This window comes from Giraffa tippelskirchi, chromosome Y, assembly GCF_054371585.1.
Source record: "Giraffa tippelskirchi isolate mGirTip1 chromosome Y, T2T-mGirTip1v1.2.pri, whole genome shotgun sequence".
NCBI classification, from domain to species: domain Eukaryota; kingdom Metazoa; phylum Chordata; class Mammalia; order Artiodactyla; family Giraffidae; genus Giraffa; species Giraffa tippelskirchi.
Genome location: NC_137290.1, coordinates 20028038 through 20054931, shown reverse-complemented (window position 1 = coordinate 20054931; position 26894 = coordinate 20028038). Strand labels below are relative to the sequence as shown.

Here is a 26894-nt window from a genome sequence, read left to right as displayed (position 1 = left end):
AGTTCTGCACTCCCCCTGCACCAGGAAAGTAAAGGGGGAGGGGAGAGGGACGGACTCTTCTTCCCTTTAAGAGCACAGCTGACACAGTTCAACATCGCTGTTGCTCAAATCCCAATGGCCAGATTTGTGCATCAGAAAATCACACCTTACCACAAAAGGAGCTGGAAGATGTAGCCTTTATTCTCAGCCACTCCTGCCTAGCGAGGAAACAAACAAATACAGGAGCATTTTCTGAGAGAGAAGGGGAGAACGAATGTAGGGAGCCAGCCAGTAGGCTCCATCACAGCCTGCAGGTGGGGGGGGGGGTGTAATTGCCACCCTACCTAATCCCAGGCCTTACCCATTACTCTTTATTTACGAATAAATATTTATTTATTTAATACTCCAATACCTCCCCTGACAAAGTGGGCACCATCCCACTTCATTTTATAAAGGACATGTTTGAGATTCAGAAAGATTAATTAATTTCTTTAAAGTCACACAGCTGGTACAGGTAAACTGCTATGTGTTTTGCTGCATACACCTGGTAGGAAGGAGGTGGACTTAGGAATATCAAACACTGTTGTTCTGCACCCCTGAGCTGGTTAGAAGAGAGTGGAGTCCACCAAAGAAAACTAGGATACAGCACCCCCATATGACAAGCTCCCCTGAAAATTCCCACCAGTGTCTCAAGCAGCAGCTTCAGCCCGCTAATGAGAAAGTCTGTGTGCCAGCAGCTCTCCCAGCCTGATGGATGGGCCTCATTAGCCCAGGCCATGGGCACCTGAGCAGTGTGAAACACGGTGACAGGACAGGGGGCTTTGGCTGTTCCAGCTGACGGTATTGTTAATATCTCCATTTTAGCAGGTTATTTGTCTCCACCTCTCCACCAGTTGCAAATCCACCTGGGTTCTGCAGCCACCAGGCCTGGCAGGGAGGCTGCTGAGATAGTCTCTTCCCCTTTGCTCATTTCCTCCAGGAAAAATAAATTACATAGTTTAAACAGGGACTGGATTGGCCATGCAGCCACCAACATCCATCTTTGCAGAGAATGAAAGGCTCAGCCAGGCTGAGGGGAGGAGAGTGGGGGAGCTGAAAGGCATTAAAGAGAGGGCATCTGTTGCCCATGATGGATCACTTTTTGCTTCATTTCCAGCACGATTGTCTTTTCCAATGAGTCAACCCTTCACATTAGGTGGCCAAAGTATTGGAGTTTCAGCTTCAACATCAGTCCTTCCAATGAACACTCAGGGCTGATCTCCTTTAGGATGGACTGTTTGGATCTCCTTGCAGTCCAAGGTACTCTCAAGAGTCTACTCCAGCACCACAGTTTAAAAGCATCAAGTCTTCGGAGCTCACCTTTCTTCCCCATCCAACTCTCAGGTCCTTACATGACCACTGGAGAAACCATAGCCTTGACTAGATGCACCTTTGTTGGCAAAGTAATGTCTCTGCTTTTAAATATGCTATTTAGTTTGGTCATCACCTTCCTTCCAAGGAGTAAGCTTCTTTTAATTGCATGGCTGCCATCACCATCAGCAGTGATTTTGAAGCTCCCCCACCCCCAAAGTATGACACAATTTCCGCTGTTTCCCCATTTTTCCCCATGAAGTGATGGGACCAGATGCCATGATCTTAGTTTTCTAAACTTGTAGAGCTTTAAGCCAACTTTTTCACTCTCTTCTTTCACTTTCGTCAAGAGGCTCTTTAGTTCTTCTTCACTTCCTGCCATGAGGGTTGTGTCGTATGCATATCTGAGGTTATTGATATTTCTCCCGGCAATCTTGACTCCAGCTTGTGCTTCTTCCAGCTTTGACTACCTACCCTTCTATTTGCATGGCCCCAGCCTTCCCCTTCTCTGGCACTTAACTTAAATGTCACCCCTCCAGAGAGGCTGTCCTGACCCAGCTATCAAAAGTGTAGAGCCCCCAGAGGCAGGAAAGGATGTATGGTGCTCCTGGAAACAAAAGGACACTTGTATAGTTTCTACCCTGTAGGCATACAACCTCACAGTGCACGGAACTGGGGGCCTTCATGTATATTCATCAAGCACCCTCTATTCACTCAGTAAAAAATTGAAGGCTGGTGACTATCTTGAGCTGGCCTTGAGTATCTTTTAGCTGTAATGAAGACATAAACACTTGCTCACCTAACAAGATTAGACCTAGGTGTACCTTAGGTTGATTCAGTTGAGTTCAGTTTCGTTCAGTCGCTCAGTCATATCCGATTCTTTGCAACCCAATGAAGCACAGCACACCAGGCCTCCCTGCCCATCACCAACTCCCAGAGTCCACACAAACCCAGGTACAAAGAGTCAGTGATGCCATCCACATCCATGCATGACCACTGGAAAAACCAGAGCCTTGACTAGATGGTGGAGAAGGAGGTGGCACCCTACTCCAGTACTCTTGCCTGGAAAATCCCACAGATGGAGGAGCCTGGTAGGCTTCGGTCCATAGGGTTGCAAAGAGTTAGACACGGATGAGCGAACTCTCACTTTTCACTCCCATGCACTGGAGAAAGTAATGGCAATCCACTACAGTGTGCTTGCCTGCAGAATCCCAGGGACGGCAGAGCCTGGTCGGCTGCCGTCTATGGGGTCACACAGAGCCGGGCATGCCTGATTCGACTGAGCAGCAGCAGCAGCAGACCAGACGGACGTTTGTTGACAAAGTAACATCTCTGTCTTTTAATATGCTGCCTAGGCTGCTCATAACACTCCTTCCCAGGACTAAGTGTTTTTTAATTTCATGGCTGCCATCACCATCTGCAATGTTGTTTCAGTTGGTCCAAAAATTCATCAAGCATCCCTATCCGCCAGACCTCCTGTCCTGCCTCTTGAGAAATCTGTATACAGGTCAGGAAGCAACAGTTAGAAATGGACATGGAATATCAGACTGGTTCCAAATAGGAAAAGGAGTACGTCAAGGCTTTAATTTGTCCCCCTACTTATTTAACTTGTATGCAGAGTACATCAAGAGAAACGCTGGGCTGAAGGAAGCACAAGATGGAATCAAAATTACCGGGAGAAATATCAATAGCCTCAGATACGCAGATGACACCCCCTATAAAGCAGAACCTGAAGAAGAACCTAAGAGCTTCTTGATGAAAGTGAAAGAGGAGAGTGAAACAGTTGGCTTAAAGCTCAACATTCAGAAGACTTAGATCATGGCATCTGGTCCTATCACTGTATGGCAAACAGATGTGGAAACCGTAGAAACATTGGCTGACTTTCTTTTGCTGGACTCCAAAATCACTGAAGATGGTGACCGCAGCCATGAGATTAAAAAACGCTTCCTCCTTGGAAGGAAAGTTATGACCAACCTAGACAGCATATTAAAAAGCAGTGAAGTTATTTTGCCAACAAAGTTCTGTTCAGTCAAGGCTATGGTTTTTCCAGGGGTCGTGTAAACAAGTGAGAGTTGGAGTATAAAGAGGGCCGAGCGCAGAAGAATTGATGCTTTTGAACTGTGGTGTTGGAGAAGCCTCTTGAGAGTCCCGTGGTCTGCAAGGAAATCCAACCAGTCCATCCTAAAGGAGATCAGTCCTGAGTGTTCACTGGAAGGACGGATGTTGAAGCTGAAACTCCAATACTTTGGCCACCTCAGGCAAAGAGCTGATTCACTAGAAAAGACCCTGATGCTGAGAAAGATTGAGGGCAGGAGAAGAAGGGGTCGACAGAGGATGACCTGGTTGGATGGCATTACTGACTCTATGGACATTGGCTTGGGTGGACTCCGGGAGTTGGTGATGGACAGGGAGACCTGGTGTGCTGTGGTTCACAGTGTCTTAATTCGTCATATAACACAGAGTGACTGAAGTGTATTGATGACTAAATGGTGATACGGTGAGGTGGACGGATGGATGCTTGTCTGGATGTGTGAGTGGTTGTATGGTGAGATGGAAAGTTGGATAGATGCTTAAGTGGATGAATAAGTGGCTAAATGGATGGATGAGTAATGGAATGGGTAGGTGGATAGAATGACTAATGGTTGATGGGTGATTGATAGTAATACTGCGATGGTTGGATATGTAGTTGCAAGAATGGTATAATGGTTAGATAGACAGATAGTTAAATGAAGGTAAAGAATCCCTCGAGTTAGCTGGCAAAAACACGGATCAACCTCACTGTAATCTGCTGAATTAGTTTCTTCTAATGAGTGTAAATGTTGTACTGAATGAATTGACTTCTGGCTCGAGAAGAAAGAGACTGCAGCAGAACCATCCAGGGAATCAGTCATGTGCTCCTGGATCCTCCCTGTTTTCTCATTGTTTGATAACCTAGGCACCTCGGTACCCACTTGTAACCACGTGCTATCCACTCGTCCCTTCCAGCCACCATCACACCTGCTGTCAGATAGAGAACAGAGTTGTAGTTGCCAAGGATGGAGGGGATAGGGATGGGCTGGGAATCTGGGGTTGGTAGATGCAAACTACTATGTTTACAGTGGATACACAACAAGGTCCTAATGGATAGCACAGGGGACAATATTCAGTATCCTGTGATAAACCGTAATGGAAAAGAATGTAAAAAAAGAATGTGTACATGTGTATAACTGAGACACTTTCTGATTTGCAGACTGACACGGCACTGTAAATCAAGTATATTTTAACAAATTGAAAAAGAAAACAAACCAAGAATAAAGTTCTCCTACCTTTTTTCAGCCCTACTGATAAAAGAGAAACAAAAAAAAGAAACAAATGCTTTCAAGAAAAATTCTGTTGAGAATTAACAAAGAGTAAATCACTTAATAAAAAAAAGAAATTGTATTTTAAAAGGCTTCCATTAGTGTCACGAATAGTAGACTCTTGAAGCTGTCCACACAGAGAGAGGTTTGGAGTGAAACAGACCTGTTCTTTATTTCTGAAATTAACTGCCTAGGTGGTCACCTACTTTTCTATTGTGATGATTGAATGTTAAAGGCTGGTGCTGACAGTCTGTAAATGTTTCATTCTGAATTCTGGGATGACTCAGAGCTCTCAGTGGACAAAGGCACTATCTTTCTCAATGTATAAGAGAGATAGCAATTAATGAATGTTGGATGATAGATGGATGGATGAATGGATGATGGATGGATTGGAGGGTGTTGGGTAGATGGATGGATGGATGGATGGATGGATGGATGGGTAGCTAAGATTCAGTGGTCCCAGGCTTCTTGCCTTCACTCTTTATCCAACAGTATCTTGCAGGCCTCTGGAATCCTCTTAGAAGTAGAGTAGCTGCACTATGCAAAACTCCCAAACAAAAACCCTTGGCTTTCTAGAAGTGTGAGCACGACACCAGAACTTCCTGGCTAGCTCAGCAGAAGGACAGAAAATCAAAGAAGTTTTCAGGTCAAACTCCAGGGATGAAGGTGTTTGTTTCACAAGGGAGTGAGAAGTCAGAGATCTAACATGGGAATTTTTCAATGGCAAATAGCATAAGTACCATCAAAGTGGCTTTAAAAGAAATTGGCCTACTTGGCTGAAAGGTTGAGGAATGTGTGATCTCAGACCCCATGACCACCAACACCCCAAATGCAGAATTCAAGGAGTATCTTTAAATTCTTTTAAATTCAGTCTCTTTGTCTCTATCCCTGGACACTGTTTCCTCTAACTTGGCTTCATTTGTAGACAATAATCTACATGAGGTAAAAGATGTGGCAGAAATGATTAAACAAAGATTTCTATTAATTGAACATTGGTTAATTCTTAGAAGGAAAAGTGCTTAGGAAAGATAGGTTAAATTTATGCTGTGAGATTAAAATGTCCTTATGGTTGAAATATTTTGAGTTTCTTCTTCCTTAGTTATTTGCAGCCAAAAGCATCCCAATATATATAACACATAATAAATAGTAGTATTATATCTCATGGACTCAGATGTCTACTTACAAAACCAATCATTCAAGTGGAGAAGATATTTTTACTCCATCAGATATTAATTGAGCATCTACAATGCACCGGCAGTATCCCAAGAACAATAGACGCATATTTGAATAAGACCTGGTGCTTTAAACCAAAACAAAACAAAGTTGAGACATTTGACCCCTTAAAAATTTACTAAAATACATAAGTAAGGCTTCCCTGGTGCCTCAGTGGCAAAGAATCCACCTGCCAATGCAGGAAATGCCAGTTCGACATCAGGTTTGGGAAGTTACTACATGTCCAGGGGCAACTAGACCCATGCACTACAACTTACTGATCCTGTGCTCAGAGCCCAGGAGCCCCAGCTACTGAAGCCCACTTGCCCTACAGCCTGTGCTCCACAACAAGAGAAGCCACTGCAATGAGAAGCCTGTGCACCACAACTAGAGAGGAGGCCTGCATTCCCCAACTAGAGATAAGCCCTGGCAGCAATGAGACCCAGCACAGCCATAAATAGTTACTATTATACAAATAAAGATATGAGACAAAAGTCAAATTGAAATTCAAATCACAGACAACAGCAAGTGTTAATCCCCCTTGATATATAAAAATCTCTTACAAATAAAGAGTAAACCAGCAACCCAAATAAAAAAAAAAGATCCTAGGGCATGTACACACATTTTAATATATTTGTTAAAAGTGCAGCTGTTCCTTAAACTTATACAAAGATGTTCAAGTTCGCTCATCGTAAGAGAAACGCAAATATACTGAGATACAACTTTTCGCATCGGATTGACAAACGTTTGAATGTTTGATGACTCACAGTGCTGGTTGAGCTGTGGGGCTTCGTGCATTGCTTGTGGAAGCTGAAACTGGTACAACTCCTAAGGAGAAAAGTTGGCAATATCTATGCAATTTGTAAGTTCGACTCAGTAATTCCACTTCTGAGTATCTATCGACAGATATATTTAAGTGAGCATGCATATTCTGTATAGAGTTCTTTTCTACAACACCGTCTGTAATAGCAAAGAATGAAAACAAGCCGAATATCCACCAGCAGTGGACTGATATTTATTGGCTGTGGGACTTTTTATTGGGTTGGAGTTTGGATCTTCTTCCAAATCCAGTGAGAAGACGCCAGAGAGTTTAAAGGAGGAGACGGGCATAATCCGACTTCTATTTTGAAGAATCATCCTGATCTGGGGGATGGGTACCCAAGTTTAATCATCTGTAAGAAAATATCATGATGATAACCACTTGAGCTTGGTTCAGTACACTGTGTGTAGGGTATCAAATGAGAAAATGCCTTCACGTTCCTGAGACAGCCCATAACCAGCTGTTTTTGACCAGACACCGTGCTTCCATCCTTCCCGCTGGAAACCATTCTCTCCCGACGCAGATGAGGACGGATGACGTCCCCAGGTCCCGTAAAGGGCCCCTCGTGGTCCTTCCTAGCTTCTCCCGTGCCTTCCAACTTGCTTTTGATTTCTGTCACCCCAGATCTCCAAGCCCTTATAAACGGACCCATAGACAATACAGCCTGCCATTTTTACTCACAGGGATTTGGGGAAACTCCTAGGATGTGAATAGACAGACAATTCTTTCTGGGTAAAGGGAAATCTGAGTTCAGAGCGCTCCCCCATTCTGCTGCAGCGCCCACAGCAGCGACGATGGGGCCGGATCAGCACCCGTGAAGCTGTGCTCGCCAGTGACCACCAGAGGGCAGTGCGACCCCGCCATCGGCCCGAACTGCCCGCAGGGGCCACCCAAAGTTAGGCATGGAAATAGCACTGCAAGGATTCCAGAAGTATCTTCTTGGGCTGCGCCCCTGCTTTGCGGGAGTGCTTCCCTGATATTGCAGCACCTTCGAGGATCTGTTCAGGCCCCAAAGTTAAGGATTAAGTGACCTGCTGTGGTGCCTCAAGAGCCATCAGCAGCCACGACCCCAGAAGCACTTCTTGCCACACTCAGCCCGACTATAAAAGATAACTGCTCTAATGTTTAATAACACCGTCACCGTGATAGTTTAAATTGTTTGACAAAATGGAGTGTGTGTGTGTGTGGGGGGTTAATCCATAAATTCAAGATAGCAAACTATGTAGCAGTTCATTCAAGGATGACGGATAAGCCAGGTGCAACCAAATAGTGATTTTAAAACGTAACCATCAAGTATTTGGGCAACAATGTGTATTGGGGGAACTCGGACTACAGGGTGGGGGTGTCTCTTTGCCCTTATACCCTCTTCACCGCCCGACGGGTATCAGGACCGCAGAAGCCCAGCCCCCCTCTCTCTCATAGCCCATGGGTTCCTATACACCACATGGTGTGGCTGAATAAGGAGCTGCACACACAAGTCTGGCTTCTACATTTATTCAACACCTGCTCTGTCCCAGGCACCCAGCTAAGCCCTTGACTTGCGTTAACTCCTTCATCGTGATCACACAGTTGCTGTCTGGAGAGGTCAGATAGCACATGGTTCAGATGTGGCCTGGGGTCAAGTCCCAGCTATTCCTTTTCCTGTTTGTGGGAACTTCACTCCCTGCACTTCAGCGTTCTCATCTGTAAAATGGGGTTGAGGTGAAAACCCACCTCACAGAAATGTTGCCAGCATTGAGCGCATTAAGACATGAACAACACTTTGTTTGAAAGCTTCCCTTTCAGTCCCTCTGCATAAGAAATGAATATTACATCAAGACCCAGTATGATATAGATACATGTGTGTGCATATTATGTGTGTAAGCTAAAATATGTTCCACAAGGCAATGCTAAGCTATAATATCATGATATATCCACTTAGTTTCCATCCTGTCCTGTTTTCTATTTAAAAGATGCAAGTAACAATCTACTAAATTGACTCTATGACCCACCGTTTAGAAAATATTGGTTTAGCAAAGGGTTCGGCAGACCATGTGGTTCTCAGAAGTCCCATTTTACAGAATGGGAAACTGAGGTCCAGAAAGTGTTGTGGCTTGCCTCTGACCCCAGCTACTGGAAGGCAGCAGAGCCCAGACTGCAACCCAGCATCTCTGATGCCTAAATTAAGGCTCTTCCACACAAGATGCAAACTGACAGCTCACAGGCCAGATCTGACCCACAGAGACGTTGGCCTAATTTTCACAATAGGTTTGCAAGTTTTGTTACAACTATATAAAATGTATCATTGGAAGACATAACTCAAAATATGAATTTTCAACTTATCATTGAAAGTGGGCAATCTGGCAACACGTGGACCTATGTATGCACGTGACCAGCAGGAGCCACACCCAAACTGCCACTTCCAGCTGCTCTCCAGGTTCATTACTTTGCCACAGTCCCCACCGTGCATGGACAGAGGGTCCTGGCAAGTTTCAGTCCATGGCATCTCAAAGAGTCGGACACAACTTAGCAACTAAAAAACAACAATCACTATGCCATTTTGTGTCCCAGACACTGAGACAAACCATCAATTGCCATAGTCTGTGTTTTTTTCAGACGGGAGAAATATTTTTCAAGAAGGAAAGACAGGACTTTCCTGGTGGTCGAGTGGTTAAGAATCTGCCTGCCAGTATAGAGGACACAGGTTCGACCATTGATCTGGAAGATTTCACATGATGTGGGACAACTAAGCCCATGAAAACTACTGAACTTGCATTCTAGAGCCCATACCCTGGAACAAGAGAAGCCACCACAAGGATAGGCCCATGCACCGCAACTAGAGAAAGCTCTCTCATGGCAACGAAGATCTGGCACAGTCCAAAATAAATATATTTTCCAAAAAAGGAAAAACAAAAGCTAAACCAAGGGACCTCCATTTCAAAACAAAAAAAGTAGATGCACAAATCTTTTCTCACATATTTAAATACAAAGAAACCACATCAATATCAACTTAACCCCAAATCTGTTTCTAGTCCCTGACTTTTTGAGCGTTTACAAACCCCATCTCAACCAATACCCTTTATCTACCGCCACCTGTTTTGCCCACCAACATGTCCCCAGCACCTGAAACTACTCAGCCAAGAAAATCTGCCTAATTAGAATGAACGGCTTTTATACAAAAGCTTCTCCCAATATCAGCAGGCATACAGTAATGGTGAGGAGCAGGCATTCTTTGGTCCACAGGATGGCTCAGGTCCAGCTTCTGCCATAACTAGCTGTGTGACCTGAGGTAGTTTCCTCAGTCTCTTTGGGTCTGATGCGTCCTCAGCTGCAAAATGCATGGGATGAGGCGCTATGTACGTAAGTGACCAGGAATGTGAATAATGCTGGGTAAATAAAGTTCGCTTCTCCTCCTTCATTTCATCAAGGTGAACCAAGGTGAGTAGTGGTTCATATTAACGAGTCTGGTGACCAGTTAGCCTGGCCTTGGATTATCTGCAGGGCTGGGGAGGCAAAGATCTCCCACTACCATCATGGCCTGACAAGGAAACCCTGGGCCAGATGGTAACGTCAAAGATTCGATCCCCAGGCATATCTCTGTGTGAGAAATGGCTTTTCAACATGCATTCCTCTTGCTGCTCACCCTCCTGAATTGAAGAGGCTGGAGCGATGAAAATTCCATTTCCCAGACTACCTTGCAGCCAGGGATCTGAAGCCTTTAAGGGTCCACTCATCAGCTGTGTCCATGAGACAACTGCACTTATGCAAAGTTAAGAAGGAAAAATTGCTGGGGAGAGGAGTAGGGCCTCGTGATCCTGTGGCAGTGGTCCCTTGGGGCCCAGTCCTGCGGTGTGTCTTCCTGAGCCTTCCTGTGAGTCTGTAAATACTAATAACGTTATCATTCATGCCCTAGGAAATTTGAACAAAGTCACGGAGAAAGTGGAGGAGAGAGGAGCCTGAGATGCTGCAGTCCACTGGATTGCAAAGAACTGGAAAGACTTACTGACTGAACAACAATCAGTCACACCCAAGAAGGGGAGCCAGATCCAGCCCATGTGTTTGGGGTATGGTAGTAGTGATGAAGAAGCCACGTGCAGGAGATGCAAAAGATGTGAGTTAATCTTCTCTCTGTGTGGAGAAGATTCCCTGGAGGAGGACATGGTAACCCATTGCAGTATTTTTGCCTGGAGAATTCTATGGACAGAGGAAGCCAGAGGTGGGCTACAGTGCACAGGGCCACACAGAGTCGGACATGACTGAAGCGATTTAGGACACACATGTGCATGCACAAATTATTCTGAGAATTATTAATGAGCCTTCTATGTCAGCTGTGGGAGCAGGTTGAGAAGTGAGGTCTGAAAAGGGACTTCCGGAGCCACCAACCAGGCAAACGGAGAGGCCATAGAGTCTAGTCACCAAAGTGAGGCTGCTGAGGGCCAACAGTAGAGAAATGGAGAGGAAACCATTACCTCTGCAGCCAAGTGTCCAGTGACAGGGAGGGTGCTGATGCCCAGGAGTCAGGAGGGAGTTGTGGATGCATCCCAGACGACAGCAAGGACACGCCAGAGCCTGCAGGCATGTCTGCGCCTACTTGTCACCACATCAAAGCACAGCACCCTTGCAAGAGGAGAGACTGCTGCTCCCTTTCCACTTTCAAACCCTCTCTCAAGTTACTCTTTTGGTCAATTCTACCTCGGAACTTTTACATACTGTCCATGGGGTTCTCAAGACAAGAATACTGAAGTAGTTTGTCATTCCCTTCTCCAGTGGACCACGTCTTGTCAGAACCCCATGAACAGAAATAAAAACAGGACACTGAACAATGAGCTCCCCAGGTCAGTAGGTGTCCAAAATGCTACTAGAGATCAGTGGAGAAATATCTTCAGAAAGAATGAAGGGAAGATGCCAAAGCAAAAACAACACCCAGTGGGGGATGAGACTGGTGATGGAAGTAAAGTCCGGTGTTGTAAACAGCAATATTGCAAAGGAACCTGGAATGTTAGGTCCCTGAATCAAGGCAAATAGGAAGTGGTCAAACAGGAGACGGCAAGAGTGACCATCGACATTTCCGGAATCAGCAAAGTAAAATGGACCTGAATGGGTGAATTTAACTCAAGTGACCATTATATCTATTACTGTGGGTAGGAATCCCTTAGAAGAAATGGAGTAGCCTTGATGGTCAACAACAGAGCCTGAAATGCAGTACTAGGATGCAATCTCCGAAAGGGCAGAACGATCTCTGTTCGTTTCCAAGCCAAACTATTCAATATCATGATAATCCAAGTCTACGCCCCAACACGTAATGCTGAAGAAGCTGAAGTTGAACGGTTCTATGAAGATCTACCCGGCCTTCTAGAGTTAACACCCCCAGAAGATGTCTTTTTCATTATAGGGGCCTGGAATGCAAAAGTAGGAAGCCAGGAAGGACCTGGAGTAACAGGCAACGTTGGCCTTATAGCACAGAATGAAGCAGGACAAAGGCTAAGCGAGTTTTGGCAAAAGATTGCACCAGTCTCAGCAGACACCCTCTTCCAGGAACACAAGTGAAGACTCTACACATGGGCATCACCAGAGGGTCAATACTGAAATCAGATTGATTATGTGCTTTGCAGCCAGAGAGGGAGAAGCTGTATAGGTCAGCACAAACAAGACGTGGGGCTGACTGTGACTCTGATCATGAACTCCTTATTACCAATTTCAGACTTACCTTGAGGAAAGTAGGGAAAACCACTGGACCATTCAGATATGACCTAAATCAAGTCCCTGTGATTCGATTACACAGTGGAAGGGAGAAATAGATTCAAGTGGTTAGATCTCATAGAAAGGTGCCTGAAGGACTATGGACAGAGGTTCATGACATTGTACACGAGGCAGGGATCACGGCCATCCCCAAGGAATAGAAACGCAAAAAGGCAAAATGGTTCTCTGAGGAGGCCTTACAAACAGCTATGAAAAGATGAGAAACGGAAGGCAAAGTAGGAAAGGACAGATATACTCATTTGAATGCAGAGATCCAAAGAAAAGTGAGGAGAGGTAAGAAAGCTTTCCTCAGCGATCAATGCAAAGAAATAGTGGAAAACAATAGAATGGGAAAGACGAGAGTTCTCGTTGAGAAAGTTCGAGTGACCAGCTTTACACGCAGGAACTTTTCATGCAAAGAAAGGCACAATAAAGGGCAGAAATGGCATGGACCTAACAGAAGCAGAGCATATGAAGAAGAGGTGGCAAGAATACACAGCATAATACAGAAAGGATCTTCAGGACCCAGATAAACACGATGATCTGATCACTCCCCTAGACCCAGACATCCTGGAATGTGAAGTCAAGTGGGCCTTCGGAAGCATCACGACAAACAAAGCTAGTGGAGGTGATGGAATTCTAGTCGAATTATTTCCAATCCTAAAAGATGATGCTGTGAAAGTGCTGCACTCAGTAGGCCAGCAAATCTTTCCACAGGACTGAAAAAGATGAGTTTTCAATCCCAAAGGAGGGCTATAGCAAATAATGCTCAACTACTGCACAATTGCGCTCATCTCACATGCTAACAACTTAATGTTCAAAATTCTCCAAGCCAGGCTTCAACAGATTGTGAGCCATGAACTTCCAGATGTTAAGCTGGATTTAGAAAAGGCAGAGGAACAAGAGATCAAATTTCAAACCTCCACTGGACCAACGAAATGCAAGCGAGTTCCAGGAAAACATCTATTTCTGCTTTATTGACTACGCCAAAGCCTTTGTGTGGATCGCAACAAACGGTGGAAAATTCTTCAAGACATGAGAATACCAGACCACCTGATATGCCTCCTGAGACATCTGTAGGCAGGTCAAGAAGCAGCAGTTACAGCTGGACATGGAAAAACAGACTGGCTCCATATCAGGAAGGAGTACATCAAGGCTATATATTGTCACCCTGCTTATTGATCTTATATGCAGAGTACCTCATGAGAAACGCTGTGCTGGAGGAAACACAAAGTGGAATCAAGATTGCCGGGAGAAATATCAATAACCTCAGATATGCCGATGACAGCACCCTTATGGCAGGAAGCATGAACAAAAGAGCCTATTGATGCAAGTGACAGAGGACATTGAAAAACTTGGCTTAAAACTGAACATTCAGAAAACTAAGATTATGGTATCTGGTCCCATCCCTTCTTGACAAATAGAAGAGGAAACAGTGACAAATAATATGTTGGTCTCCAAAATCAATACAGATGGTGATGGTAGCCACGAAATTAAGAGATGCTTGCTCCCTGGAATAAAAGGTATGAGCAGGCTAGACAGCTCATTAAAAAGCAGAGGCATTACTTTGTCAAAAAAAAAAAAAAAAGGTCCCTCTAGTCAGTTCAGTTCAGGTCAGTTTAGTCGCTCAATCATGTCCGACTGTTTGTGACCCCATGAATCACAGCATGCCAGGCCTCCCTGTCCATTGCCAACTCCTGGAGCTCACCCAAACCCACGTCCATCGAGTCGGTGATGCCATCCAATCATCTCATCCTCTGTCGTCCCCTTCTCCTCCTGCCCGCTATCGTTCTCAACATCAGGGTCTTTTCCAATGAGTACACACTTCACACGAGGTGGCCAACGTATTGGAGTTTCAGCTTCAACCTCAGTCCTTCTAATGTACACCCAGAACTGATCTCCTTTAGGATGGACTGGTTGGATCTCCTTGCAGTCCAAGGGACTCTCAAGAGTCTTCTCCAACACCACAATTCAAAAGCATCAATTCTTCGGCGCTCAGCTTTCTTCACAGTCCAACTCTCACATCCATACATGACCACTGGAAAACCATAGCCTTGTCTAGACGGACCTTTTTTCGCAAAGTAATGTCTCTGCCTTTTGATATTGTGGCTAGGTTGGTCATAACTTTCCCTCTAAGGAGTAAGCGTCTTTCAATTTCAGGGCGAGAGTCACCATCTTCAGTGATTCTGGAGCCCCCCAAAATAAAGTCTGACACTGTTTCCACTGTTTCCCCGTCTATTTGCCACGAGGTGATGGGACCAGATGCCATGACCTTAGTTTTCTGAATGCTGAACTTTAAGCCAACTTTTTCACTCTCCTCTTTCACTTTCATCAAGAGGTGTTTTAATTCCTCTTCACTTTCTGCCATATGGGTGGTGTTATCTGCATCCCTGAGGTTATTGATATTTCTCCCAGCAATCATGACTGCAGCTTGTGTGTCTTCCGGCCCAGGGTTTCTCATGATGTGCTCTGTATATAAGTTAAATAAGCAGGGGGACAATATACAGCCTCGACGTACTTCTTTTCGTATTTGGAACCAGTCTGTTGTTCCATGTCCAGTTCTAACTGTTGTTCCTGAGCTGCATACAGATTTCTCAAGAGAAAGGTCAAGTGGTCTGGTAATCCAATCTCTTTCAGAATTTTCCACAGTTTATTGTGATCCACACAGTCAAAGCGTTTGGCATAGTCAATAAAGCAGAAATAGATGTTGTTCTGGAATTTTCTTGCTTTTTTGATGATTCAGCGGACGTTGGCAATTCCATCTCATTCAGGTTTGTCCTCAGTCAAATCCTTTATGATTATACAACGTAAATGAGAAATAGATTAAAGGGACTAGATCTGATAGACAGAGTGCCTGATGATCTATGGACGGAAGTTCGTGACTGAAGACCATCCCCATGGAAATGAAATGCAAAAAAAGGAAAATGGCTGTCTGAGGAGGCCTTACAAATAACTATGAAAAGAAGAGAAGTGAAAAACAAAGGACAGAATGAAAGTAATTCCCATTTGAATTAGAGCTCGAAAGAATAGCAAGGAGAGATAAGAAAGCCTTCCTCAGCGATCAATGCAAAGAAATAGAGGAAAACCACAGAATGGGAAAGATTAGAGATCTCTTCAAGAAAACTAGAGTTACCAGGGGAACACTTCATGCACAGATGGGCTCGATAACGGACAGAAATGATAGGGACCTAGCAGAAGCAGAAGCTATTAATAAGAGGTCGCAAGAATACACAGAACTGTATATATCTATATCTATATATCTATATCTTCAAGACGCAGATAAGCACAGTGGTACGATCACTCACCTAGAGCCAGACATCCTGGAATATGAAGTCAAGTGGGCCTTACAGAGCATCACTAGGAACAAAGCTAGTGGAGGTGCTGGAATTCCAGTTGAGCTATTTTGAAATCCTGAAGGATGATGCTGTGAACGTGCTACACTCAATACGCCAAAAATTTTGGAGAACTCCGCAGAGGCCACAGGACTGGAAAAGGTCAGTTTTCATTCCAATCCCAAAGAAAGGCAGTGCCAAAGAATGCTCAAACTACCGCACAATTGCACTCATCTCCCACGCTAGTAAATCAAGGCTCAAAATTCTCCAAGCCATGCTCCAGCAATATGTGAACTGTGAACTTCCGGATGGTGAAGCTGGTTTTAGAATAGGCAGAGGAACCGTCCAGTCGAAGCTATGGTTTTTCCAGTAGTCATGTATGGATGTCAGAGCTGGAGTAGAAAGAAAGTTGAGCACCAAAGAATTGATGCTTTGAAACTGTGATGTTGGTGAAGACCCTCGAGAGTCCTTTGGACTGCAAGGAGATCCAACCAGTCCACCCTAAAGGACATCAGTCCTGCATGTTCATTGGAAGGACTGATGCTGAAGCTGGAACTCCAATAATTTGGCCACGTGATGCGAAGGACTGACTGATTAGAAAGACCACCCTTATGGCAGAAAGTGAAGAAGAACAAAAGAGCCTCTTGATGAAAGTGAAAGAGGAGAGTAAAAAAGTTGGCTTAAAGCTGAACGTTCAGAAAACTAAGATCATGGCATGTGGTCCCATCACTTCATGGGAAATAGATGGGGAAACAGTGCAAAGAGTGTCAGACTTTATTTTGGGGGGCCCCAAAAGCACTGTTGATGGTGACTGCAGCCATGAAATGAAAAGATGCTTACTGCTTGGAAGGAAGGTTATGGCCAACCTAGATAGCATATTTAAAAGCAGGGACATTACTTTGCCAACAAAAGTCCGTCTAGTCAAGGCTATGGTTTTTCCAGTGGTCATGTATGGATGTGAGATTCGGACGATGAAAAAGCTGAGTGCGGCAGAATTGATGCTTTTGAGCTGTGGTGTTGGAGAAGACTCTTGAGTGTTCCTTGGACTGCAAGGAGATCCAGTCAATCCATTCTAAAGGAGATCAATCCTGGGTGTTCATTGGAAGGTCTGATGCTCCGGCTGAAACTGCAGTACTTTGGCCATCTCATGCGAAAAGTTGACTCATTGGAAAAGACCCTAATGCTGGGTAGGATTGAGGGCAGGAGGAGAAGGGGATGACAGAGGATGAGACGGTTGGATGGCATCACTGACTCAATGGATATGGGTTTGGGTAAACTCCGAGAGTTGGTGATGGACAGAGAGGCCTGGTGTGCTGCAATTCATGGGGTCGCAAAGACTCGGACACGATTGAAAGACTGAACTGAACTTAACTGATGCTGGGCAAGATCAAATGTGGGAGGAGAAGGGGACAACAAAGGACAGGTTGGTTGGATGGCATCACCAACTCAATGGACATGAGTTTGAGTAAACTCTGGGGCGTTGGTGATGGACTAGGAGGCCTGACTTGCAGCAGTCCATGGGCTCGCAAAGACTCGGACATGACTGAAAGACTGAACTGAACTTAACTGATGCTGGGAAGGACCAAAGGTGGGAGGAGAAGGGGACAACAAAGGACAGGTTGGTTGGATGGCATCACCAACACAATGGACATGAGTTTGAGTAAACTCCGGGGTGTTGGTGATGGACAAGGAGGCCTGACTTGCAGCAGTCCATGGGCTCGCAAAGGATCGGACACAACTAAGCCACTGAACAGACTGACTGAAATCAAAATCAAAGAAAGGGATTCTGGGAAATGTAGCTCCAGACTAGGCAAATTAACACAGCGGAGCACAGAGCACTTGACTTACTAAACCCTTCTGCTTCACTTAGTAGGGTGAACTGAGCTTTGAAAAACCGACCTGACTGATAAAGAGACTTTGGACAAGTCTGCAGTGAGGAGACTTTTAGTCACTGCTTTAATTTTCCATCGTACGAATCTGCACTAGAAACAGTCTGGATGTCATTTTCCCCACCTGCCTTGCAGTCAGAACGTAACCATGGGACCTAGGCTCAATCAATTAGACGCACCCAGATGGTACCCAGGCTCAGCCAATCAAATACATCCAGATGGCACTTAAGACCAATTAGGTACAGCCACATGAAATGTAGGCTTAGCCAATGGATACACTTACAGGTGAAAGCAGTGCAACTGGGTTCTGATGCATAGAATTCAATCTAGATGAGGTGGAAGGGACATAAGCCATGTCACTAGTGACAGCCACTGTGTCTGGAGCCAGTGGTAGTGACAGTTCAGTTCAGTCACTCAGTCCAGTCCGACTCTCTGCGACCCCATGAACTGCAGCATGCCAGGCCTCCCTGTCCATCACCAACACCTGAAGTTCACCCAAACCCATGTCCATTGAGTTGGTGATGCCATCACACCATCTCATCCTCTGTCATCCCCTTCTTCTCCTGCCCTCAATCTTTCCCAGCATCAGGGTCTTCTCCAATGAGTGACAGAAGATCCTGCACTCAAACTCTATATTGTTCATGGCTGTCTCTCCAGCCATCCCTCTCAGAAATCTGAGTCACTTAATATCCTTTAATAAGTTTCTTTCCTGCTCAAAGTTACCTCTAATGAATTCTATTCTTTCCAGTAGAAAGCTGACACCCCTCTAACTTCATTTAACCATCTAGCCTCTTTCCAAAACTAGATAAAATAAGGAACAATGTCCACCCCCATGGGCAGTGGAGTCAGGGAGATGCATTTTGTCAAATTACTATGGTGCCACAGACTCTGGGCCAGTGTCACCTGTGAGGGGGTCACTGACCTGGGTTGTGAGTCGGGTAGACCCATCTGAATCCTGGCTGTGGTGCTGACTGGCCTGTTGTGTGACATTGCGCATATCACTTTCCTCATCTCGAGAACTGACTGTGCTTAGTGTTGCCTCCTGGGGATATCATAGAGACCAAAAGATTCCTCTACGGAGCAATCTCTCAACCACACAGCTCAGCATGTTGGACACACCCACACCAGTGATGATAAAAGGAATAAGAGTGACCTTTCTTTTGCTGGATTAAAGAAAATAAATAATAATAGAGGTGGTGTCCTCATGTAGTCCAAGATGAAGATGGTCTGTGAATGCTGCAGTTTAGAAAAGTTACATGTTTTTGGTTTTATATTTTTTAGTTTTCTATTTTTTTTTATTATAATTATTTTAATTGGAGGCTAATTATGGTACAATATCGTAGTGGTTTTGCCATGCATTGACATGAGTCAGCCACGGGTGTACATGGGTTTCCCATCCTGAACCCCCTCACCCCAATTCCATCCCTCTGGGTCATCCCAGTGCACCAACTCTGAGCACCCTGTCTCATGCATTGCACCTGCACTGGAGGTCTGTTTCACATATGAAAATATACATGTTTCCATGTTATTCTCTGAATCCATCCCAGACTTGCCTTCTCTCACAGAGTCCAGAAGACTCTTCTATACATCTGTGTCACTTTTCCTGTCTTTCACATAGGGTTATCATCACTATCTTTCTGAATTCCGTGTGTGTGTGTGTGTGTGTGTGTGTGTGTGTGTTTGTGTTATTGGTGTTTTTCCTTCTGGCTTACATCGCTCTGTTTAATAGGGTCCAGTTTCATCCACCTCGTTAAAACTGGTTCAAATGCATTCTTTTGAATGGCTTAGTAATATTCCATTGTGTATATGTACCACGGCTTTCTTAGCCATTCGTCTGCTGTTGTACATCTGGGTTGCTTCCATGTCCTGGCTATTATAAACAGTGCTAGGGTGAACATTGGGGTACACGTGTCTCTTTCAATTCTGGATTCCTCAGGGTGTATGCCCAGCAGTAGGACTGCTGAGTCATATGGCAGTTCCATTTCCAGGTTTTTAAGGAATCTCCACACTGTTCACTATAGTAGCTCTAATAGTTCGCATTTCCATCAACGGTGTAAGAGGGTTCCCTTTTCTCCACACCCTCTCCAGGATTTATTGTTTGTAGACGTTTGGATAGCAGCCATTCTGACTGGTGTGAGATGGTACCTCATTATGGTTTTGCTTTGCATTTCTCTGATAATGAGTGATGTTAAACATCTTTTCAAGAGTTTGTTAGCCATCTGTATGTCTTCTTTGGAGAAATGACTGTTTAGTTCTTTGGCCCCTTTTTTGATTGGCTCGCTTATTTTTCTGGAATTGAGCTGCAGGCGTTGCTTATATAGTTTTGAGATTAATTCATTGTCAATTGCTTCGTTTGCTATAATTTTGGCCCATTCTGAAGGCAGTCTTCTTCCCTTGCTTATAGTTTCCTTCACTGTGCAAAAGCTTTTCAGTTTATTTAGGTCCCATTGGCGTATGTTTGTTTTAATTTCCATTACTCTGGGAGGTGGGTCATAGAGGATCCTGCTGTGATTTCTGTCAGAAAGCGTTTTGCCTGTGTTTTCCTCTAGGAGTTTTCTACTTTGTGGTCTTACATTTAGATCTTTAATCCATTTTGAATTTATTTTTGTGTACGGTGCTAGAAAGTGTTCTAGTTTCCCTCTTGTACAAGTGCTTGACCAGTTTTCCCAGCACAACTTGTTAAAGAGATTGTCTTGTCTTCATTGTATATTCTTGCCTCCTCTATCAAAGATAAAGTGTCCATAGGTACGTGGCTTGGACCTCTGGGCTTGCAATTTTGATCCATTTATCTATATTTCTGTCTTTGTGCTAGAACCACGCTGTCTTGATGACTGTAGCTTTGTAGTACAGCCTGAAATCAGGCAGGGTGATTCCTCCAGGTCCATTCTTCTTTCTCAAGATTGCTTTGGCTATTCGAGGTTTTTTGTAATTCCATACAAATTGTGAAATTATTTCTTCTATTTCCCTGAAAAATACCGTTGGTGGCTTGATAGGGATTGCATTGAATCTATAGATTGCTTTGGGTAGTATACTCATTTTCACTATATTGATTCTTTCACTCCATGAACAGGGTATATTCCTCCATCTATTTGTGTCCTGTTTGACTTCTTTCACCAGTGTTTTATAGTTTTCTATATGTATATATAGGTCTTTTGTTTCTTTAGGTAGATATATTCCTCAGTATTTTATTGTTTTCATTGGAGTGGTGAATGGAATGGTTTCTTTAAGTTTTCTTTCAGTTTTCTCCTTGTTAGTGTATAGGAATGCAAGGGATTTCTGCGTGTTTATTTTGTTTCCTGCAACTTTACTATATTCATTGATTAGCTCTAGTAATTTTCTGGTGGAGTGTTTAGGATTTTCTCTGTAGAAGATCATGGCATCTGCAAACAGTGAGTGTTTTACTTCTACTTTTCCAATCCGGGTTCCTTTTATTTCTTTTTCTGCTCTGATCGCTGTGGCCAAAACTCCCAAAACTATGTTGAATAGGAGTGGTGAGAGTGGGCACCATTGTACTGATCCTTACTTCAGGGGCATTGCTTTCAATTTTTCACCATTGAGGATAATGTTTGCTGTGGGTTTGTCGTATATATCTTTTATTATGTTGAGATTTGTTCCTCCTATGGCTGCTTTCTGGAGGGTTTTGGTGATAAATGGATGTTGAATTTTGTCCAAGGGTTTCTCTGCATCTATTGAGATAATCACATGATTTTTATTTTTCAATTTGTTAATGTGGTGTATTATGTTGATTAGTTTGTGGATATTGAAGAATCCTTGCATCCCTGGGATAAATCCCACTTGGTCATGATGTATGATCGTTTTAATATGTTGTTGGATTCTGCTTGCTAGAATTTTGTAAAGGATTTTTGCATCTATGTTCATCAGTGATATTGCCCCATGGTTATATTTATTTATTTATTTATTTATTTATTTATTTATTTACTTTCGTGGCATCTTTGTCTGGTTTTGGTATTAGGGTGATGGTGGCCTCATAAAATGAGTTTGGAAGTTTCCCCTCCTCTGCAATTTCCTGGAAGCATTTGAGTATGATAGGTATAAGCTCTTCTCTCAATTTTTGGTAGAATCCAGCTGTGAAGCCGTCTGGTCCTGGGCTTCTGTTTGCTGGAAGATTACTGATTACCCTTTCAATTTCCGTGCTTGTGATGGGTTTGTTAGGATTTTGTTTTTCTCCCTCGTTCAGTTTTCAGAAGTTGTACTTTTCTAAGAATTTGCCCACTTCTTCCAAGTTGTCCATTTTATTGGCATATAGGGGTTGATAGTAGTCTCTTATGATCCTTTGTATTTCTGTGTTGTCTGTTGAGAACTCTCCATTTTCATTTCTAATTTTGTTGATTTGATTCTTCTCCCTTTGTTTCTTGATGAGTCCGGCTAATGGTTTGTCAATTTTATATATCTTCTCAAAGAACCAGCTTTTAGCTTTGTTGATTTTTGCTCCGGTCTCATTTGTTGCTTTTACATTTATTTCTGCTCTATTATATGATTTCTTTCCTTCTACTAAGCCTGGGGTTCTTGAATTCTTCCTTCTCTAGTTGCTTTAGGTGTAGAGTTAGGTTATTTGTTTGACTTGGTTCTTCTTTCTTGAGGTAAGCCGCTTTTGCTATGAACCTTCGCCTTTGCACTCATTCTACAGCGTCCCATAGGTTTTGGGTTGTTGCGTTTTCATTTTCATTTGTTTCTATGCATATTTTGATATGTTTTTGGATTTCCTCTGCGATTTGTTGCTTATTTAGCAGCGTGGTATTCAGCCTTCATATGTTTGAATTTTAAATAGTGTTTCTCTTGCAGTTGACATCTAGTCTCAGTGTACTGTGGTCAGAAAATATGCTTGGAATGATTTCAAGGTTTTTTGAATCTACCAAAGCTGGACTTATGGCCGAGGATGTGATCTGTCCTGGAGAAGTTTCCATACGTACTTGAGTAAAAGGTGAAACCCATTGTTTTGTGGTGAAATGTCGTATCGATATCAATTATGTCTAACTGGTCCATAGTATCATTTAAGGTTTGTATTTCCTTGTTAATTTTCTGTTTACTTGATCTATCCATAGGTGTGAGTGGGGTAGTAAAGTCTTCCACTATGACTGTGTTATCATTAATTTCCCTTTCATGCTTGTTAGCCTTTGCCTTACATATTGTGGTTCTCCTATGTTGGGTGCGTATGTATTTACAATCGTTATATCTTCTTCTCGGATTGATGTTTTGATCATTATGTAGTGTCCCTCTTTGTGTCTTTTCACAGGCTTTATTTTAAAGTCTATTTTGTCTGATATGTGTATTGCTACTCCTGCTTTCTTCTGGTCTCGACTTGCTTGGAATACCTTTTTTCCAGCCCTTCACTTTCAGTCTGTATGTGCCCCTTGTTTGGAGGTGGGTCTGTTGTAGACAACATAAACAGTGGTCTTGTTTGTGTATCCTTTCAGCTAGTCTTTGCCTTTTGGTTGGGGCACTCGGCCCATTTACATTTAAGGTAACTGTTGATAAGTATGATCCTGTTGCCATTTGATTTGCTGTTTGGGATTCGAGTTTATACAACCTTTCTGTGTTTCCTGCCTAGAGAAGATCCTTTAGCATTTGTTGACGAGTGAAAAGAAGAGTTGGGAATAGATGTCTCTACAGTATCTTCATTAGTCCGAGGTAATAAGAAGAAGCATGTTAAAGCAAGGGGTAATGTGGATGATCAAAACTCTGACTTTCATCCTGAAACTTGAGGACAGAGTGTATTTTCAGCCTGCACAAGTTTAAATGTGCCATTCATACGAAAGCCTTCTACCATCCAGATAGCTGCTGAAACAAGTGCCCCAACTTGAAATGATTTCTCTTCTCCATCGTAAATATCAGTTAGACCACAGGAGCATACTGTGATACATCAATCTGCAGCTGCTTTAGGTGTTGTTGTTGTTGTTTTAATTGAAGAGAAATTGCTTTACAGAATTTTGCTGTATTCTGTCAGAATTCAAAATAAATCAACCATAGAGGCACATATATCCCCTCCCTCTGGGAGTACCCTCCCATCTCCCTCCCCATCCCACAATCTAGCTTGAGCATTTGTCATGGGATTTCACATAGCAGCTGCACTAAATCAAATGGCTCTAGTGAAAATTTTGCAGCTATGTCTACTTCTGTTTCTCCGTACCGCAACTTATGTCCATTACAGAACAGTTAGTTTGGACCGAGGGTGGAGCCTTCTACCTTTCCAGGTTGGTATGGTAACATGTCAGCCCATGACCGTCCTTTTCCTAAACTACAACAGTCAGGCAATTTAGTTTTCCCAGTGCCAAAGATCCCTGACACATCTGCTGCTTCTCTTTCAAGATCCACTCATCAACCATCTTCATTATTTGAAAACTGTCCTAATACAACTGATGTACCAAATAGGTGTTGGATTATGGAGGATACCAAAGTGTAAAATTAATGTTGGGAGATGTCAACAAATTCCTACAATTCTCTTATTTGAAGAAAAAAGTTACATATTCATCTTCATAGGGCCAATTTCTATTTTGGAATAATTAAGAGTAAAATGAGTCTTTCTTTCCGTGCCTGACTATTTTACTCTGCATAATATAAACACTTCTGTGCAAGGTCATAAAATAAACACTACACTTGCTTTCACTGAAACCCACAGTCAGTTGATTGACTTCATTGCATAGAAGTGAGCAGACCCATGTTTGGTTTGGTAACAGTCCTGAATGTTAAGAATATGTGTATAGAAGGGTGATCAATCACTTTTATTTCAGGAACCAAGTAGACTTATTGATGTGATTTTTCTGTGTAAAAATTCTTTAGCAATGACATTTTGCAGGTTTCATGTTTTTGGTTACTGTTTATGCAAGCAGCCTTTATTTTAAGTTGATGTAGAAGTAAACACTGGTTGAACATTGCCCTTCAATTGCTAGAAGACCAGTGACTTTATGATGTCAGCGCTACTCTTCAATTGCTAGGAGACCAGTGACTTTGTGATGTCACAGCTTTTTGACTTTGAGAACCATGCTGATGGTCTTGAGAGTTTATCTCTGTACGCCAGCCAAGCAGCATTTGAAGTTGGAGTGTGTAAAGTCAGACAAATGAGAAAAGTATCTGAAGAAAGATCTCTCTGAGATGGCACACATTCCTTCAGAAATTCAAGATGTGCTTCGTAACGATGTATCAAGTGGTTCCAAAACCTCCATTGGATCGTCTTCGTGTGATTACACACTTACTGGGGACTCAGTTTTGAGATCTATGATTGAAGAATATGCTTTCCAGGCTTTGTCTAAGGAAGCTGGGATAAAAAGGCCACCCTACACATTTTCTGTCTCTGAAAGAAATGAGTGGAATGATTTTCTTTCCCTCACTTTTCCACAAAAACTCTGGACTATAGTTGAAAGTGATCAGTTTGAATCTATTTGGTGGGATGAGAGTGGCACTTCTATAGTGATCAACGAAGAACTCTTCAAGAAAGAAGTCTTGGAAAGAAAGGCCCCTTTCAGAATATTTGAAACTGATAGTATGAAAAGTTTAGTTAGCCAGCTTAAACTTTATGGGTTTAGTAAAAAGCGACAAACTTTTCAAAGATCTGCTTCACTCCCTGACTTTCTGGAAGAAGAAAACAATGTCTCTGTTTTGAGCAAGGTAATCCAAAATTTCCACTTACTGTCAATATGTAAGATTAAATCATGTGACTTAGAAAGCATGTTCACATATGTAGCTAAAACCGAATTTAAAATTGAGATAGCAAACTGTTGAACACGTTTTATTTTTTGAAGTTGAGAACAGCTGGAGGTTAAAATATTTGATACTTAATACACTCTCCTAGCAACTTGAAATCAGATACATGTCCTCAAGCTACTTTAAGTGGTATTTACTGTATATATACAACATATTTTTTAGTTGAGGAGCATACTTGTTTCTAACATGTAAGGTGTTAAAACTACTAATGGAGGTGTTGTCTTTGATTCTATTTAATTGGCATCATTAAAGGAATACATTTTTATAGTTTAACTTTGCTTGTCAGTTTTACCTTCGTTTATAAAAAACTAAATAATTGTATCCTTTGATTTTAGTTACAGATCTACCATAATCCAAATTTCAAAAGAGGCTATCCCCAACTTTTAGGAAGAATGAAAAGAAGAGTTGGGATCAGCAATGTGTTTCCGAAATCTTCACTAGTTCCAGATTACGAGGAGAAGCATGTTAAAGCAAGGGTCAACATAGATGATCGTAACTCTGGTTTTCATGCTGAAACTAGTGGAGAGAGTCCATTTTCAGCTTCCACCAGTTTAAGTGTGCCTTTCCCACAAAAGACTTATACCAGCCAGATAGTCCCTAAAACAAGCGCCCTATTTCCGTGTGACTTTCCTTCCCCATCAATATCAGTTAGACAAAGAGAACAGAACGTGGTAGATCAACCTGCTGTTTTAAACCAGTTGAGCATTTTTAATTGGCACTTCCATAGCACCTACACTCAAGCAAATGGCCACGTTGAGGACTTTGCTACTACCGCTACATCTACTTCTCAGAACCACATCGTATCTCCATTATGGAGCAGTTCTTTTGGACTGATGGTGGAGCCTTCTACATTTCCAGACAGGTATAGCGATATGTCAGCCCATGACAGTCCTCTTCCTAACCAGCAACAGAGAGGCAACTCAAGGTCCCCAGTGCCAACGATCGCTTATACACCCACCTCCTCTCTTTCAAGTCAATTCATCAACGATATTCCTTATGTGAAAACCATGCTAATTAAAACTGACCTATCAAATAAGTATCAGCTTATGGAACCTAATGAAGATTAAAATTTACGTTGGGAGATGTCAACAAATACCCACAATTCTTGTATTTGAACAATAAAGTTACACGTTCCTCTGCACAGTTTTGTTTTCTATTTTGAAGCAATGAAGAGTAAATTAAGGCTTTATTTCAATGTCTGGCTATTTCTCTGCCCTCTTTTATAAACTCTTCAGTTCAAGAAAACATCCGTTAGGTATCCTAGGTAAATGGCACCTAGCCTATTGTTTCTAAGCAAGAAAATGAGAACAAAGGGAAAAGAGGTAATGGATGTAAAGTGATTTGGGAAATCATCCCTGCTGAAATGAATGGGTGTCTAAATGAGGATGGTACGGGTGAAGGAACACATACAAATAAAATCAAAACAAGTGCACCTACACAGTACGAACCTTAGTGCATTCACAGTTACATGATATTCTATTACGTATCGGTAGAGTCTTAAGATAGAGAAGGAAATGGTGCCCCGCTCCAGTATTCT

At 42.9% G+C, this 26894-nt stretch overlaps 1 protein-coding gene across 2 annotated transcripts in view; it reads left to right on the top strand.

Annotated features, from left to right (window-relative positions):
- Nucleotides 1–26498, top strand: part of LOC145537849 (heat shock transcription factor, Y-linked-like) — a 116743-nt gene extending 90245 nt beyond the window's left edge. The window contains exons 1-2 of one of the 2 annotated variants that reach the window (XM_081568798.1): nucleotides 24612–25261; nucleotides 25693–26498. In XM_081568798.1, the coding sequence (XP_081424924.1) occupies nucleotides 24749–25261; nucleotides 25693–26424 (1245 nt within the window). In that variant the 5' untranslated portion in view covers nucleotides 24612–24748 and the 3' untranslated portion in view covers nucleotides 26425–26498. Of the gene's footprint in view, nucleotides 1–24611; nucleotides 25262–25692 lie in introns of those variants that run through there. The other variant, XM_081568799.1, reaches the window with a different exon arrangement.
- The last annotated feature ends 396 nt before the right edge of the window (nucleotides 26499–26894 follow it).